At 50.5% G+C, this 19,398-nt stretch overlaps 1 protein-coding gene across 1 annotated transcript in view; it reads left to right on the top strand.

Moving 5' to 3' along the window:
* The window catches only part of ncanb (neurocan b), a 380,232-nt gene extending 362,131 nt beyond the window's left edge, over positions 1–18,101 (top strand). The window contains exons 15-16 of the mRNA XM_046304575.1: positions 14,416–14,598; positions 16,110–18,101. Of these exons, the coding sequence (XP_046160531.1) occupies positions 14,416–14,598; positions 16,110–16,309 (383 nt within the window). The 3' untranslated portion in view covers positions 16,310–18,101. The remainder of the gene's footprint in view (positions 1–14,415; positions 14,599–16,109) is intronic.
* The last annotated feature ends 1,297 nt before the right edge of the window (positions 18,102–19,398 follow it).

Here is a 19,398-nt window from a genome sequence, read left to right as displayed (position 1 = left end):
AAAGAGAGGGGATGAAGAAAGAGAGGGGATGAAGAAAGAGAGGGGGCGAAAAGGACTGAGAGTTGAAGAGGAGGTGATATCATGTTTCTGCTGTGCTTTAAATACATGAAAGAATACTTTAAAGTGTCCTGCATGTTAGCGAGACCATTTTAGCCTCTTCAATCAGTCAGTCTGGACAATAGGTTGACACAATTACAGCTCACCTCCAAGCCCAGTCAGCTCACCTCCAAACCCAGTCAGCTCACCTCCAAACCCAGTCAGCTCACCTCCAAACCCAGTCAGCTCACCTCCAAACCCAGTCAGCTCACCTCCAAACCCAGTCAGCTCACCTCCAAACCCAGACAGCTCACCTCCAAACCCAGTCAGCTCACCTCCAAACCCAGTCAGCTCACCTCCAAACCCAGTCAGCTCACCTCCAAACCCAGTCAGCACCTCCAGTCAGCTCACCTCCAAACCCAGTCAGCTCACCTCCAAGCACAGTCAGCTCACCTCCAAACCCAGTCAGCTCACCTCCAAGCCCAGTCAGCTCACCTCCAAGCCCAGACAGCTCACCTCCAAGCCCAGTCAGCTCACCTCCAAGCCCAGACAGCTCACAGCTCCAAGCCCAGACAGCTCAAAGCCCAGACAGCTCACCTCCAAGCCCAGTCAGCTCACCTCCAAGCACAGTCAGCTCACCTCCAAACCCAGTCAGCTCACCTCCAAACCCAGTCAGCTCACCTCCAAGCCCAGACAGCTCACCTCCAAGCCCAGTCAGCTCACCTCCAAGCCCAGACAGCTCACCTCCAAGCCCAGTCAGCTCACCTCCAAGCCCAGACAGCTCACCTCCAAGCCCAGTCAGCTCACCTCCAAGCCCAGACAGCTCACCTCCAAGCCCAGTCAGCTCATCTCCAAGCCCAGACAGCTCACCTCCAAGCCCAGTCAGCTCACCTCCAAGCCCAGACAGCTCACCTCCAAACCCAGTCAGCTCACCACCAAACCCAGTCAGCTCACCTCCAAGCCCAGTCAGTTCAACTCCAAGCCCAGTCAGCTCACCTCCAAGCTCAGACAGCTCACCTCCAAACCCAGACAGCTCACCACCAAACCCAGACAGCTCACCACCAAACCCAGTCAGCTCACCTCCAAGCCCAGTCAGTTCACCTCCAAGCCCAGAAAGCTCACCTCCATGCCCAGTCAGCTCACCTCCAAGCCCAGTCAGCTCACCTCCAAGCCCAGTCAGTTCACCTCCAAGCCCAGTCAGCTCACCACCAAACCCAGTCAGCTCACCTCCAAACCCAGTCAGCTCACCTCCAAACCCAGTCAGCTCACCTCCAAGCCCAGTCAGCTCACCTCCAAGCCCAGACAGCTCACCTCCAAACCCAGTCAGCTCACCTCCAAACCCAGTCAGCTCACCTGTAGCTGAGCTTTCCACTTCAGACAGCTCCTTTAAACCACTACTACTGAGGGTTTTACTGTCAACCCAGGGGCTGAGAATTCTCAGAACATTTCATCCACAACAAAATGCTCCTCCTTTGTGTGAAGCGTTGTTGGAAGAGTTTCACACAAAGTTTTAGGGTTGTCTGGTAAAGTTCCACTGTCACATTGTCAGGCCTCTGTGGATCTGCGCTGTCATGGTGCTGTGAGGAGTGTGAGACGCCAGAGAAGCCAGTGCTTATTGGAGCTGATGGTCCCTGATTTGCATTTGGGGCAGACAGAGAGACAGGGTATTAATAGCCAGCCAAGTAGGGTTTATAGGTAGGTTGAGACGGCTGGCCAGAATCCAGAACGGTGTTTAAGGAAATGGAAGATCAGGAGACTCTGGACTCACTGGTGGGTCACTGCTAGATCATTTCGGCTGCTGATTTAAAATTGGCCTCAGACTAGAAAGAGTATTTACTTAATCTGAATGGTCACCAATTAGTTAGAAGACTTAAGATAAGTCACTCATGCCACACAAAAGTTTGGGGACCACTGCCCTAGAGTCAGATCAACTTTCCACTATGGATGTGAAGGTATTTACTCTTTATGTTACATATAGTATTTACAGCATGTTTTTTCTCTCATTATACAGAGGTTTAACCCATAGTTGATGACACACTGTCACAGGTCTTACTTAATGGCTCCAACTGGAAAGCTGACTTTCAGTCAATCCGTCAATCTTCAGCCCAACTACACTCCTTCTTTACAGCAGAGCATATTCTGTCTTGATTCCTACTGTTTAGTGGTGTTGTTCTGGGGTCTGCTGCTCATCAGTGGCAGTAGGATGTGATTGGCTGATGACTGGCGTGTGGCTGACACTCAGACCTGTTCCTCTTGAGAGAGAGCCAGGAGGCAGTATCCAATCAGAGATGCACGTCATCTGGGTAATTAGTGTTACCCATAATGCTGTGGGACAGACCACAGAGCAGGCTGGCATGAGTCACCCTGATCAGGAGGATGGGCCACGGTGAAGGCATCTGTCTGTCACAGACACACACACATGGATATGCACACACGCACACACAAACAGAGACTATTATCAAATACTCAAATTCTCATTCATATACAGTTCAAAGTATTCTCTTACACACACACACCTCAAGTCCAAGTTAGAGCACCCTGGTCCTTTGGAGCAGTTGGGCCAGAAGTCCCCTGGAACACCTGGAACACCTGCCACTGTCTCTGCCTCTACATGCCTGTTACCAACTACGCCTGGAACACCTGGAACACCTCCCACTGTCTCTGCCTCTACATGCCTGTTACCAACTACGCCTGGACACCTGGAACACCTGCCACTGTCTCTGCCTCTACATGCCTGTTACCAACTACGCCTGGAACACCTGGAACACCTCCCACTGTCTCTGCCTCTACATGCCTGTTACCAACTACGCCTGGAACACCTGGAACACCTGCCACTGTCTCTGCCTCTACATGCCTGTTACCAACTACGCCTGGAACATCTGGAACACCTCCCACTGTCTCTGCCTCTACATGCCTGTTACCAACTACGCCTGGACACCTGGAACACCTGCCACTGTCTCTGCCTCTATATGCCTGTTACCAACTACGCCTGGAACACCTGGAACACCTCCCACTGTCTCTGCCTCTACATGCCTGTTACCAACTACGCCTGGAACACCTGGAACACCTGCCACTGTCTCTGCCTCTACATGCCTGTTACCAACTCCTCCTGGAACACCTGGAACACCTGCCACTGTCTCTGCCTCTACATGCCTGTTACCAACTACGCCTGGAACACCTGGAACACCTGCCACTGTCTCTGCCTCTACATGCCTGTTACCAACTACGCCTGGAACACCTGGAACACCTGCCACTGTCTCTGCCTCTACATGCCTGTTACCAACTACGCCTGGAACACCTGGAACACCTGCCACTGTCTCTGCCTCTACATGCCTGTTACCAACTACGCCTGGAACACCTGGAACAACTCCCACTGTCTCTGCCTCTACATGCCTGTTACCAACTACGCCTGGAACACCTAGAACACCTGCCACTGTCTCTGCCTCTACATGCCTGTTACCAACTCCTCCTGGAACACCTGGAACACCTGCCACTGTCTCTGCCTCTACATGCCTGTTACCAACTACGCCTGGAACACCTGGAACACCTGCCACTGTCTCTGCCTCTACATGCCTGTTACCAACTACGCCTGGAACACCTGGAACACCTGCCACTGTCTCTGCCTCTACATGCCTGTTACCAACTACGCCTGGAACACCTGGAACACCTGCCACTGTCTCTGCCTCTACATGCCTGTTACCAACTACGCCTGGAACACCTGGAACACCTGCCACTGTCTCTGCCTCTACATGCCTGTTACCAACTACACCTGGAACACCTGGAACACCTGCCACTGTCTCTGCCTCTACATGCCTGTTACCAACTACACCTGGAACACCTGGAACACCTGCCACTGTCTCTGCCTCTACATGCCTGTTACCAACTACACCTGGAACACCTTGAACACCTAGAACACCTAGAACACCTGCCACTGTCTCTGCCTCTACATACCTGTTACCAACTACGCCTGGAACACCTTGAACACCTAGAACACCTAGAACACCTGTCACTGTCTCTGCCTCTACATACCTGTTACCAACTACGCCTGGAACACCTTGAACACCTAGAACACCTAGAACACCTGCCACTGTCTCTGCCTCTACATGCCTGTTACCAACTACACCTGGAACACCTGCCACTGTCTCTGCCTCTACATGCCTGTTACCAACTACACCTGGAACACCTTGAACACCTAGAACACCTAGAACACCTGCCACTGTCTCTGCCTCTACATACCTGTTACCAACTACGCCTGGAACACCTTGAACACCTAGAACACCTAGAACACCTGTCACTGTCTCTGCCTCTACATACCTGTTACCAACTACGCCTGGAACACCTTGAACACCTAGAACACCTAGAACACCTGCCACTGTCTCTGCCTCTACATGCCTGTTACCAACTACGCCTGGAACACCTGGAACATCTGCCACTGTCTCTGCCTCTACATGCCTGTTACCAACTACACCTGGACACCTGGAACACCTCCCACTGTCTCTGCCTCTACATGCCTGTTACCAACTACACCTGGAACACCTGGAACACCTGCCACTGTCTCTGCCTCTACATGCCTGTTACCAACTACACCTGGACACCTGGAACACCTCCCACTGTCTCTGCCTCTACATGCCTGTTACCAATTACGCCTGGAACACCTAGAACACCTGTCACTGTCTCTGCCTCTACATACCTGTTACCAACTACGCCTGGAACACCTTGAACACCTAGAACACCTCCCACTGTCTCTGCCTCTACATGCCTGTTACCAACTACACCTGGAACACCTGGAACACCTGCCACTGTCTCTGCCTCTACATGCCTGTTACCAACTACACCTGGACACCTGGAACACCTCCCACTGTCTCTGCCTCTACATGCCTGTTACCAACTACGCCTGGAACACCTGGAACACCTGCCACTCTCTCTGCCTCTACATGCCTGTTACCAACTACGCCTGGAACACCTGGAACACCTGCCACTCTCTCTGCCTCTACATGCCTGTTACCAACTACGCCTGGAACACCTGGAACACCTGCCACTATCTCTGCCTCTACATGCCTGTTACCAACTGCGCCTGGAACACCTGGAACACCTGCCACTGTCTCTGCCTCTACATGCCTGTTACCAACTACGCCTGGAACACCTGGAACACCTGCCACTGTCTCTGCCTCTACATGCCTGTTACCAACTCCTCCTGGAACACCTGGAACACCTGCCACTCTCTCTGCCTCTACATGCCTGTTACCAACTACACCTGGAACACCTGCCACTCTCTCTGCCTCTACATGCCTGTTACCAACCCCACCTGGAACACTTGGAACACCTGCAACTGTCTCTGTCTCTACATGCCTGTTACCAACTACACCTGGAACACCTGCCACTGTCTCTGCCTCTACATGCCTGTTACCAACTCTACATGGAACACCTGGAACACCTGTCACTGTCTCTGCCTCTACATTCCTGTTACCAACTACGCCTGGAACACCTGCCACTCTCTCTGCCTCTACATGCCTGTTACCAACTACACCTGGAACACCTGCCACTGTCTCTGTCTCTACATGACTGTTACCAACCCTACCTGGAACACCTGGAACACCTGCCACTGTCTCTGCCTCTACATGCCTGTTACCAACTACACCTGGAACACCTTGAACACCTAGAACACCTAGAACACCTGCCACTGTCTCTGCCGACCACAAGGCTTTACAGATGGTGGTGTGTACGGCCCAGTACATCACTGCAGCCCTCCTTTTGTAGGCAGGCGGACAAAATGGTAGCCTCTACAAAAGTGTGGCTGCGCTGATGTACTGGGCCGTACACACCACCATCTGTAAAGCCTTGTGGTCGGACAAGTAGTTGCCATACCAAGCAGTGATGTACTGGGCCGTACACACCACCATCTGTAAAGCCTTGTGGTCGGACGAGTAGTTGCCATACCAAGAAGTGATGTACTGGGCCGTACACGCCCCCCTCTGTAAAGCCTTGTGGTCGGACGAGTAGTTGCCATTCCAAGCGGTGATGTACTGGGCCGTACACGCCACCCTCTGTAAAGCCTTGTGGTCGGACGAGTAGTTGCCATACCAAGCGGTGATGTACTGGGCCGTACACACCACCCTCTGTAAAGCCTTGTGGTCGGACGAGTAGTTGCCATACCAAGCGGTGATGTACTGGGCCGTACACACCACCCTCTGTAAAGCCTTGTAGTCAGACGACGAGTTTCCATACCAAGCAGTGATGTACTGGGCCGTACACACCACACTCTGTAAAGCCTTGTGGTCGAACGAGCAGTTGCCATACCAAGCGGTGATGTACTGGGCCGTACACACCACCCTCTGTAAAGCCTTGTGGTCGGACGAGTAGTTGCCATACCAAGCGGTGATGTACTGGGCCGTACACACCACCCTCTGTAAAGCCTTGTGGTCGGACGAGCAGTTGCCATACCAAGCGGTGATGTACTGGGCCGTACACACCACCCTCTGTAAAGCCTTGTGGTCGGACGAACAGTTGCCATACCAAGCGGTGATGTACTGGGCCTTACACACCACCCTCTGTAAAGCCTTGTGGTCGGACGAGTAGTTGCCATACCAAGAAGTGATGTACTGGGCCGTACACACCACCCTCTGTAAAGCCTTGTCGTCGGACAAGTAGTTGCCATACCAAGCGGTGATGTACTGGGCCGTACACACCACCCTCTGTAAAGCCTTGTGGTCGGACGAGTAGTTTCCATACCAAGCAGTGATGTACTGGGCCGTACACACCACCCTCTGTAAAGCCTTGTGTACAATTGCAGCAAACCTGCTTTAAAACAAGCCACTCATGATATTGTTTTGTGGGCCCCACACCCCATTAAAGTTGCCCATCCCTGCACTAAGTCTTTTGACTCATCACATGCACTGCTGCTACTGTTTATTACAGTATCTATCCTGTTGCCTAGTCACTTTATCCCTACCTATATGTACAGTACATATCTACCTAAATTACCTCGTACCCCTGCACTTCGACTCAGTACTGGTGCCCCGTGTATATTGCCAAGTTATTGTTACTCATTGTGAATGTATTCCTTGTGTTATTATTTTTATATTATTTCTCTTTTTTCTCTCTACATTGTTGGGAAGTGCCTGTAAGTAAACATTGAAGAACTTCAGATGTTTTCAATGAGGAGACTCTCAGTTAGATAGCAAATGTTTAGTTTTTCCTGAAAGATTATTTGTGTAGGACAAATCGCTCCATTTTGTTCATCACATTTGGGTCAGAAAAAAAACGAAAATTATGTCATTACAAATCAAACTTTTTTCCAAATTAACTCCATAATATCGACAGAAACATGGCAAACGTTGTTTAGAATCAATCCTCAAGGTGTTTTTCAATATCTATCGATGATAAATCATTCGTGGCAGTTGACTTTCTCCTCTGAAGAAAATGGAACGCGCATGGAGCTGGAGATTACGTAATAATTTTGACGGAGGACACCGGGCGGACACCTGGTAAATGTAGTCTCTTATGGTCAATCTTCCAATGATATGCCTACAAATACGTCACAATGCTGCAGACACCTTGGGGAAACGACAGAAAGTGCAGGCTCATTCCTGGCGCATTCACAGACATATAAGGAGACATTGGAACACAGGGCATTCAAAATCTGGACCATTTCCTGTATGAAATTTCATCTTGGTTTCGCCTGTAGCATTAGTTCTGGGGCACTCACAGATAATATCTTTGCAGTTTTGGAAACGTCAGAGTTTTTTCTTTCCAAAGCTGTCAATTACATGCATAGTCGAGCATCTTTTCATGACAAAATATCTTGTTTAAAACGGGAACGTTTTTTTATCCCAAAATGAAAAGAGCGCCCCCTATCTCGAAGAAGTTAACTCAGCTGCCTGCCGTGACAGCTGCAGGGCACGACATTGGCTGGGAATGAAGCGTGCGTGTGCGTGAGTGGGTGTTTGTGAGTGAGAGACTTGATGAGAGACTTGATTAGTGTAGTGTCAACAACGCACCCACTGCCAGCTAGCCTACTTCAGCAGTACTGTATCATTTTAATCATTTTAGTCAATAAGATTCTTGCTACGTAAGCTTAACTTTCTGAACATTCGAGACGTGTAGTCCACTTGTCATTCCAAACTCCTTTGCATTAGCGTAGCCTCTTCTGTAGCCTGTCAACTATGTGTCTGTCTATCCCTGTTCTCTCCTCTCTGCACAGACCATACAAACGCTCCACACCGCGTGGCCGCGGCCACCCTAATCTGGTGGTCCCAGCGCGCACGACCCACGTGGAGTTCCAGGTCTCCGGTAGCCTCTGGAACTGCCGATCTGCGGCCAACAAGGCAGAGTTCATCTCAGCCTATGCCTCAATCCAGTCCCTCGACTTCTTGGCACTGACGGAAACATGGATCACCACAGACAACACTGCTACTCCTACTGCTCTCTCTTCGTCCGCCCACGTGTTCTCGCACACCCCAAGAGCTTCTGGTCAGCGGGGTGGTGGCACCGGGATCCTCATCTCTCCCAAGTGGTCATACTCTCTTTCTCCCCTTACCCATCTGTCTATCGCCTCCTTTGAATTCCATGCTGTCACAGTTACCAGCCCTTTCAAGCTTAACATCCTTATCATTTATCGCCCTCCAGGTTCCCTCGGAGAGTTCATCAATGAGCTTGATGCCTTGATAAGCTCCTTTCCTGAGGACGGCTCACCTCTCACAGTTCTGGGCGACTTTAACCTCCCCACGTCTACCTTTGACTCATTCCTCTCTGCCTCCTTCTTTCCACTCCTCTCCTCTTTTGACCTCACCCTCTCACCTTCCCCCCTACTCACAAGGCAGGCAATACGCTCGACCTCATCTTTACTAGATGCTGTTCTTCCACTAACCTCATTGCAACTCCCCTCCAAGTCTCCGACCACTACCTTGTATCCTTTTCCCTCTCGCTCTCATCCAACACCTCCCACACTGCCCCTACTCGGATGGTATCGCTCCGTCCCAACCTTCGCTCTCTCTCCCCCGCTACTCTCTCCTCTTCCATCCTATCATCTCTTCCCTCTGCTCAAACCTTCTCCAACCTATCTCCTGATTCTGCCTCCTCAACCTCCTCTCCTCCCTCTCTGCATCCTTTGACTCTCTATGTCCCCTATCCTCCAGGCCGGCTCGGTCCTCCCCTCCCGCTCCGTGGCTCGATGGCTCATTGCGAGCTTACAGAACAGGGCTCCGGGCAGCCGAGCGGAAATGGAGGAAAACTCGCCTCCCTGCGGACCTGGCATCCTTTCACTCCCTCCTCTTTACATTTTCCTCCTCTGTCTCTGCTGCTAAAGCCACTTTCTACCACTCTAAATTCCAAGCATCTGCCTCTAACCCTAGGAAGCTCTTTGCCACCTTCTCCTCACTCCTGAACCCCCCCCCTCCTCCCTCTCTGCAGATGACTTCGTCAACCATTTTGAAAAGAAGGTCGACGACATCCGATCCTCGTTTGCTAAGTCAAACGACACCGCTGGTTCTGCTCACACTGCCCTACCCTGTGCTCTGACCTCTTTCTCCCCTCTCTCTCCAGATGAAATCTCGCGTCTTGTGACGGCCGGCCGCCCAACAACCTGCCTGCTTGACCCCATCCCCTCCTCTCTTCTCCAGACCATTTCCGGAGACCTTCTCTCTTACCTCACCTCACTCATCAACTCATCCCTGACCGCTGGCTACGTCCCTTCCGTCTTCAAGAGAGTGAGAGTTGCACCCCTTCTGAAAAAACCTACACTCGATCCCTCCGATGTCAACAATAACAGACCAGTATCCCTTCTTTCTTTTCTCTCCAAAACTCTTGAACGTGCCGTCCTTGGCCAGCTCTCCCGCTATCTCTCTCTGAATTACCTTCTTGATCCAAATCAGTCAGGTTTCAAGACTAGTCATTCAACTGAGACTGCTCTCCTCTGTATCACGGAGGCGCTCCGCACTGCTAAAGCTAACTCTCTCTCCTCTGCTCTCATCCTTCTAGATCTATCGGCTGCCTTCAATACTGTAAACCATCAGATATAGATATATGCCATTTAGCGGACGCTTTTATCCAAAGCAACTTACAGTCATGTGTGCATACATTCTACGTATGGGTGGTTACGGGAATTGAACCCACTACCCTGGCGTTACAAGCGCCATGCTCTACCAACTGAGCTACAGAAGGACCAGAAGGACCACATCAGATCCTCCTCTCCACCCTCTCCGAGTTGGGCATCTCCGGCGCGGCCCATGCTTGGATTGCGTCCTACCTGACAGGTCGCTCCTACCAGGTGGCGTGGCGAGAATCTGTCTTCTCACCACGTGCTCTCACCACTGGTGTCCCCCAGGGCTCTGTTCTAGGCCCTCTCCTATTCTCGCTATACACCAAGTCTCTTGGCTCTGTCATAACCTCACATGGTCTCTCCTATCATTGCTATGCAGACGACACACAATTAATCTTCTCCTTTCCCCCTTCTGATGACCAGGTGGCGAATCGCATCTCTGCATGTCTGGCAGACATATCAGTGTGGATGACGGATCACCACCTCAAACTGAACCTCGGCAAGACGGAGCTGCTCTTCCTCCCGGGGAAGGACTGCCCATTCCATGATCTCGCCATCACGGTTGACAACTCCATTGTGTCCTCCTCCCAGAGCGCTAAGAACCATGGCGTGATCCTGGACAACACCCTGTCGTTCTCAACCAACATCAAGGCGGTGGCCCGTTCCTGTAGGTTCATGCTCTACAACATCCGCAGAGTACGACCCTGCCTCACACAGGAAGCGGCGCAGGTCCTAATCCAGGCACTTGTCATCTCCCGTCTGGATTACTGCAACTCGCTGTTGGCTGGGCTCCCTGCCTGTGCCATTAAACCCCTTCAACTCATCCAGAACGCCGCAGCCCATCTGGTGTTCAACCTTCCCAAGTTCTCTCACGTCACCCCGCTCCTCCGTTCTCTCCACTGGCTTCCAGTTGAAGCTCGCATCCGCTACAAGACCATGGTGCTTGCCTACGGAGCTGTGAGGGGAACGGCACCTCAGTACCTCCAGGCTCTGATCAGGCCCCACACCCAAACAAGGGCACTGTGGCCTGCTCGCCTCCCTACCACTGAGGAAGTACAGTTTCCGCTCAGCCCAGTCAAAACTGTTCGCTGCTCTGGCCCCCCAATGGTGGAACAAACTCCCTCACGAAGCCAGGACAGCGGAGTCAATCACCACCTTCCGGAGACACCTGAAACCCCACCTCTTTAAGGAATACCTAGGATAGGATAAGTAATCCCTCTCACCCCCCCCCCTTAAGATTTAGATGCACTATTGTAAAGTGACTGTTCCACTGGATGTCATAAGGTGAATGCACCAATTTGTAAGTCGCTCTGGATAAGAGCGTCTGCTAAATGACTTAAATGTAAATGTAAATGTAGATAGTGTGTGTGTGTGCGTGCATGTGTGTGTTAAAAAATATGCTTGCGTGTTGTTTGTGTAAACATACCCACCTCACCCCAATCGAATCTGCTGAGACATGATAGCCTCTAGGAGTAGCTGCATCCCACAGGGCTCAGAAAGTGCCGGATGAATCCAGGCTTTAACTGTCTTCAGCTTTCAAAACAACACTACATCAGCCTGACACACACACACACACCTGCTCGCCTGCCAGCCATCCCCAACCTAGACCCAGTCAGTAAGGGCATATCTGGGTTGTGTTATGGAGTGCCATGTCTGGTCCTGTGTCTATTGATCTGTTGACACCACGCGCTAGTGTTAGTAATGTCCCTCCTAGTCTCTGCTACTGCACACTGAACACAGTAAGTAATAAACTGGGGTTTTCTGGTTGTCTGAATTTAAGGTGTGAGCCACAGCAGCAATCACTGTACTGGCAGTCTAAACAAACGCTGTTAACACAATTTACAGATTTTTAGCACTATTAAAAGTGGGGTAATCTGATATGGCTAGCCATTATTAAGGTGTCTAATTACATGGCTAAGTAATATCATGGCTATGTGATTAGTGTAGCTCAGTTAGTAGAGCATGGCACTTGCAATGTCAGGATAGTGGGTTTGATTCCCAGGACCACCCATATGTAAAATGTATACAAACATGACTGTAAGTCGCTTTGGAGACAAGTGCCTGCAAAATATTATGAATTATTATATTTTAATAGCCTACAGGTAATTACTGCAGACACAGACCAGACCTCCCCCTGGGCGTGTACTGCAGTCAGAGACCAGACCTCCCCCTGGGCGTGTACTGCAGTTACAGACCAGACCTCCCACTGAGCGTGTACTGCAGTCAGAGACCAGACCTCCCCCTGGGCGTGTACTGTAGTCAGAGACCAGACCTCCCCCTGGGCGTGTACTGCAGTCAGAGACCAGACCTCCCCCTGAGCATGTACTGCAGTCAGAGACCAGACCTCCCACTGAGCGTGTACTGTAGTCAGAGACCAGACCTCCCCCTGAGCGTGTACTGCAGTCAGAGACCAGACCTCCCCCTGAGGCTGTACTGCAGTCACAGACCAGACCTCCCACTGAGGCTGTACTGCAGTCACAGACCAGACCTCCCATGGGAACGTACTGCAGTCACAGACCAGACCTCCCACAGGGGCTGTACTGCAGTCACAGACCAGACCTCCCACAGGGGTAGTACTGCAGTCACAGACCAGACCTCCCACAGGGGCTGTACTGCAGTCACAGACCAGACCTCCCACTGGGGTAGTACTGCAGTCACAGACTAGACCTCCCACAGGGGCTGTACTGCAGTCACAGACCAGACCTCCCACTGGGGTAGTACTGCAGTCACAGACCAGACCTCCCACAGGGGCTGTACTGCAGTCACAGACCAGACCTCCCACTGGGGCAGTACTGCAGTCACAGACCAGACCTCCCACAGGGGCTGTACTGCAGTCACAGACCAGACCTCCCACTGGGGTAGTACTGCAGTCACAGACCAGACCTCCCACTGGGGCAGTACTGCAGTCACAAACCAGACCTCCCACTGGGGCTGTACTGCAGTCACAGACCAGACCTCCCACTGGGGCAGTACTGCAGTCACAGACCAGACCTCCCACTGGGGTAGTACTGCAGTCACAGACCAGACCTCCCACTGGGGCAGTACTGCAGTCACAAACCAGACCTCCCACTGGGGCTGTACTGCAGTCACAGACCAGACCTCCCACTGGGGCAGTACTGCAGTCACAGACCAGACCTCCCACTGGGGCAGTACTGCAGTCACAAACCAGACCTCCCACTGGGGCTGTACTGCAGTCACAGACCAGACCTCCCACTGGGGCAGTACTGCAGTCACAGACCATACCTCCCACTGGGGCAGTACTGCAGTCACAGACCAGACCTCCCACTGGGGCAGTACTGCAGTCACAGACCAGACCTCCCACTGGGGCAGTACTGCAGTCACAGACCAGACCTCCCACTGGGGCAGTACTGCAGTCACAGACCAGACCTCCCACTGGGGCAGTACTGCAGTCACAGACCAGACCTCCCACTGGGGCAGTACTGCAGTCACAGACCAGACCTCCCACTGGGGCAGTACTGCAGTCACAGACCATACCTCCCACTGGGGCAGTACTGCAGTCACAGACCATACCTCCCACTGGGGCAGTACTGCAGTCACAATGCCGGGATACCTGGAAAATACATATTTCCTCCCCTTCTTCCCTCCTTTCCTCTACTCCTTGGAGTTATTACTGATCTGACAGTTCCACATCAATGTATGAGGAATGTCATATGGACCTCTCATTTTCACCACGTGTTTCAACCATGTTTCAAATGAGCAATCAGCGATTACTTCAAGGAAGCGAATGAAGGATTTACTGTAGTCTGCAGATGGGTTGTTGAATGGTACCTGTCTGAGGGTTAGTTAATGTACTGGGGGTTTAAGGTTTCAACTGCAGGGCTGCCATCTAGGGAATGACAGAGGAACTGCACCTTTACCCCCAGTCAACCCTCCTCATCATTCGTCTCTCATTTGTCCCCCTTCTAATCCGGCCAATGAGATGCAAGCGTGGGTACATTCCTAACACCTGTCACACACTGTGGCCCCTAAGCCCCCTGTGCCCTCTAAGATAGTTTGTGTATGATGAAATTGCCCCTACACACTGATCTAAGGTCAATTTTGTGTTTTCCTCCTGAATAGTGAATGCTAAATTTGATGGAGGGTAAACTGATCTTAGATCTGGTCCTATGGGGAACTTCTAGCCAGAGCTGAAAGGTCAGTGAGTCAGCGTGAGGTCTCATGGGGGACAAGGGCATAAAAGGGACATGCACCCAGGCAAAGAATGACTGTGATATACACCACTGTGAATGCTGGTAATAGACATCATATTATGACCTCATGTCCCACTCATCCATTGCTGTGCTTCTATCTCTCCCTCTCTCTCTCTCTCTCTCCATTGGCAGTGCTGTGTGGGAACCCCCCCAACGTGGAGAACGCCTTTCTGATTGGCCGTAAGCGGTCCCACTATGACATTCATTCATTGGTGCGTTACCAGTGTGCCGATGGGTTCCTCCAACGTCACGTCCCCACGGCCAAGTGTCGTGCCAACGGCAAGTGGGACCGGCCCAAGATCATCTGTACAAAGTGTGAGTGACCAAGACCGCTAAAGGGTTACGTTTTATGTCTATGGGGTTCATGCTCAAACAACAGGAGAGGAATGGACACGACAATTAGATCAGATTCAGTAGGAATACAAGACTCTCTATAGAAGTTGTAGCATGTACTCTATTTTGAACAGCTTTTCATCAGATAGAGGTTGTGTGATGATGGTAATGTCCTTTTTATGTCGATAAAACTACATTTGGAGGAATGCCAGAAACACCAATAAGAAACATTTTATTTTACCATCCTCCCATAGAGTAATAAAAGTCACTCTGCAGAACAACATCCATCTTTCTTTATGATGACAGTAGGATCTTTCATATTGTAGAATGATATATTTTATGAAGTCATTAGAAACCTTATTCTCCTTTCACCTTTCAAACTGTGATATTTATTCGTCTCGTACTGATGTAATGGATTGCTGCTGTTTAAAGTGAAAATATGGAGCCTTGTTATTTGTTTTATTCCGGTCATTTTGAATGTTGTTTTCCTGCCATCGTTGTTTGTTAGTCATCATTGTCCTGGCAAGGTAGACTTTTTGTTGGCAAACCCAAACCAGGAACAACGGATCCAATTTGGCAGCACAACATAGGAAGGAAGTGGCTTACTCAGGCCGTGAGTGGGAGAACAGTCCTAATACATGTAGAGAGCTCGGCGCCCACACTGTTCAATGTAAACTAGAGTAGACACTCAGAGCTGAGTGGCTGATGTTGAGAGCTGTATATCTGTGGTGTTGACATTTCGTTCCCCCCCTCCCTCCTCTCATATACCTCTCTCACTCTATCTCATCCTTGACTCTCCCCTGTTGCTTCCGCTCTACCTGTCACACACCCCTCTACTCCCTCTCATCCGGTCTCGCCTCTCTCTTACCCCTCACTCCTCCCCTTTCACCTCCTTTCACACCCTTCTCTCCCTCTCTCTTACCCCTCACTCCTCCCCTTTCACCTCCTTTCACACCCTTCTCTCCCTTTCTCTTACCCCTCACTCCTCCCCTTTCACCTCCTTTCACACCCTTCTCTCCCTCTCTCTTACCCCTCACTCCTCCCCTTTCACCTCCTTTCACACCCTTCTCTCCCTCTCTCTTCACCCTCCCCTTTCACCTCCTCCACCCTTCTCCCTCTCTCTTACCCTCACTCCTCCCCTTTCACCTCCTTTCACACCCTTCTCTCCCTCTCTCTTACCCCTCACTCCTCCCCTTTCACCTCCTTTCACACCCTTCTCTCCCTCTCTCTTACCCCTCACTCCTCCCCTTTCACATCCTTTCACACCCTTCTCTCCATCTCTCTTACCCCTCACTCCTCCCCTTTCAACCTCCTTTCACACCATTCTCTCCCTCTCTCTTACCCCTCACTCCTCCCCTTTCACCTCCTTTCACACCATTCTCTCCCTCTCTCTTACCCCTCACTCCTCCCCTTTCACCTCCTTTCACACCATTCTCTCCCTCTTTCTTACCCCTCACTCCTCCCCTTTCACACCATTCTCTCCCTCTCTCTAGCCCGGCGAGCCCACCGCTACAGACGGCACCATGATCACAGTGGGAGATGGGAGCGTAAAAAGCACAATAAACACAGCCATGGACACGGTGAGGGAGGCCACCACGGAGGAGACCAGGGCCACAGGCACAGCCATGGACACGGAGGCCACCACGGAGGAGACCAGGGCCACAGGCACGGCCATGCTCATGCCCACATCTGAACCGAAAGCCTCCGCAGCCCAAACCTCACCTCACTGCCCAGTCTCCCTCTCTACTGCTCTCTACCCCCTGTCCATCCCCTCTCCTGCCGTTTTCCTGACCCCACAGCCTGGCTCCCCGAGCCAGCATGTATCATACTCAACTTTGAGGCCTGACAGCCGACTGCTAGGCCTCACTGAGACAATAACAATCCCTTTGTACTCTTTTCTTTACCTTCAACACTTCCCTTTTCTTTCATTTATCCCTCCCCCTTCACGACCTACTGTCATCGAGTCAGTGAGGACCCAGGATACGGGGCTTTACTCACCTAATTAAGCTTTTGTTTACATAAACAATTGTGGAGGAGGAGGTTTAGTACAAGCTGTAAATAGTGACAACATCATTGGAATCAGAAGTCGAGGAATAGATACATGCATCCATGTTTTTCCACGAGTCTTCATTCTAACACCTTTATTTTGAAGAGACTTGTTGTCTGGGTGTATTTCCTGACTTTGCTGTTTTTGGTTATAGCTCTTTGTAAGACATTTGACTTAATAACTTACACCAGTTATTCTGAACAGATTGACATGCTTTGCTTTGACACTGGTGCTTGTACTGATTGAGTAGCGTTGTGCTTCAGCATCGTAAGACAGACACTTTGGACTGGGTGTACTAGGTGCACAGAGGAAAACAGAGACAACTCACAGTTAGCTTGTATCGGAGTCAACCTCACACCACTGAGGTCAAATCAAATCCAATCAAGCATCCACAGCAGTCTTTTTTTTAAAGCTGAACTGGAAATGTTACTTTAATGGTTTCTTCTAACAATATCATCCTACGGTATGTGTTGCCTTTCTAAGTCATTCTGTGTTCCTGCTTAAGTACTAGAGGAGATTGCTAGTTGGTAGTTGAGAAACCCAACCCAGAAAAGCTGTTACCTTTGGAAATGGACAGATTGTGATTGAGTCTGGTTTTCCACCTAGCTAATAGGCAATGATCCTTCATTAGAATCCTGTCATGCCTATCACCACACTCTCCTATTCCATCTGTGTCTCTAAATTGAAGGTCTGTTCATCGTCTACCTTAGAGCTCTACTTCTCTGGCCAGCTGAGGAGAAATTGTTCTGTCAGACTGTCAGAGAGAGAGAGAGAGAAGGACATGTGGAGAAATAGAGAGAGAGAGAAAAATAGAGAGGAGCAAGGAATCTGGACTCTTAATTACAGTTGTCCCCGTTCTCCAGCACATCAAACAGAGGGATGACAGGGCTCTCTGTGCAGCCGTCGGGTACAGAGCTGGGGCCATAATTAGCTTTAGAAGTACTGCTAATAGGACATGGGGCCATAAAGTCGGGATGACTATCAGAAGAGACCTGGGCTGGGGAGAGGGCAAAGAACCAGAGCTGTTGGAAAAGGCAGAGGTGGCTGGGTTCAGAGCCCAATCTCAGTGAGGGTTGTGTGGGGTTAACAGTGAAGCGACAGGACTCACAGAAGATGCTAGAAAAATTATAGATGGTTAGAAGAAATAAAGCACTTTTGTTTTTCTGGACATGGAGGCAATTGGCTATCGTTCACATTGTTTCACAATAGTACTCACTCCAGGTTTGTCCTGGTTTTAAACAGGTGTACTGCAGCCTGGGATAAGACCCGGCCCACCTCCTCTCTGCAGCCGCTAAAAAATGAGACAAGTTTTGTTTTTCACTGCAGTGTCCGACTGATTCTCTAAAGCTCCTTTATCACCTTATGCAATTCCTCTGAGCTTACATCCCCCTCTTTCTCTTTCTTTCTCTCCTCTCTCTTTTTGCTCTCTCTCTCTCTCTCTCTCTCCCTCCCTCCCTCCCTCCCTCCCTCCCTCCCTCCCTCCCTCCCTCCCTCCCTCCCTCCCTCCCTCCCCCTCCCTCCCTCCCTCCCTCCCTCCCTCCCTCCCTCCCTCCCTCCCTCCCTCCCTCCCTCCCTCCCCCAGTTCTTCCCTTGTCTTTCATCCTCAGCCCTTTATCCACCTTGTCAATGACACAGATGGGGAAGAGAAAGAAAAGAGAGAGAGGCTCCATATCAGTACAATTCATCTCCCTTAAAGCATGCTTAATTAATGAACAGGTTATCATCCTGACCTTTGTCCCTGGCTGTGATGGCAGTGGCTATGCTCTGACGGATAGGGAGCCACAGGCCTTTCACAGCCCTCACGCTCTGACGTCTTTAACATGTCAGTCTAATACCTGCTTTTTTTCTACCTGCTTTTTTCTATCCGTCTACTATTCCAGACATTCCAGACAATGGATTGACTATGGGTGGGTGCTCCTTGGGCATTTAAATCAGCTGAGATTCTCATAGAGAAAGCGTGATGACTACGATTAATATGGAAATAAGCAGGTCAATGCGTGTCTGTCTCTCACAGTAATACGAGGGACAGAGTGGTGTGTGTGACAGGAAGAACAAATATGAACAGAGGTGATTGGATCTCTCTCTCGCGTGACAGAACTTTAAAACTATAACAAACAAAGACTTCTGAGAGAGAGACTGGGCTTGAATGAGGTGTGAGGTTCCAATCAGATGTTGGATATGATTAGGGAGTAGAGATGGAGTCCTGGTTGTTTTATAGGACAGTGGAGGCTGACCAACATGTCTTGCTTGGTTGGTAGTCATCCTCTCGTCTAGGAAGATGTTGTCATCTCCCCACCAGACCCGCTGGTTATTGCAGGTCTCCTGGAGCAATGGGTCAACTCAGATCAATGTGCTCCGTGGATGGTGTGGTCCTGCTCTGATGCACACAGATATACCCTCAATCTCTGACACTCACAGACACATACTCTCTCTCTCTATCATAGAGACACATTCTCTCTCTCTCTCTCTCTCTCTCTCTATCATAGAGACACATTCTCTCTCTCTCTCTATCATAGAGACACATTCTCTCTCTCTCTATCATAGAGACACATTCTCTCTCTCTCTCTCTATAATAGACACATACTCTCTCTCTATCATAGAAACATACTCTCTCTCTATCATAGACACATACTCTCTCTCTATCATAGAGACACATACTCTCTCTCTCTCTCTCTATCATAGAGACACATTCTCTCTCTCTCTATCATAGAGACACATTCTCTCTCTCTCTCTCT

The sequence above is a fragment of the Oncorhynchus gorbuscha genome, linkage group LG02 (assembly GCF_021184085.1).
Source record: "Oncorhynchus gorbuscha isolate QuinsamMale2020 ecotype Even-year linkage group LG02, OgorEven_v1.0, whole genome shotgun sequence".
NCBI classification, from domain to species: Eukaryota; Metazoa; Chordata; class Actinopteri; order Salmoniformes; family Salmonidae; genus Oncorhynchus; species Oncorhynchus gorbuscha.
Note: the sequence above shows the minus strand (reverse complement) of the source record. Positions and strands in the feature narration are given on the sequence as shown.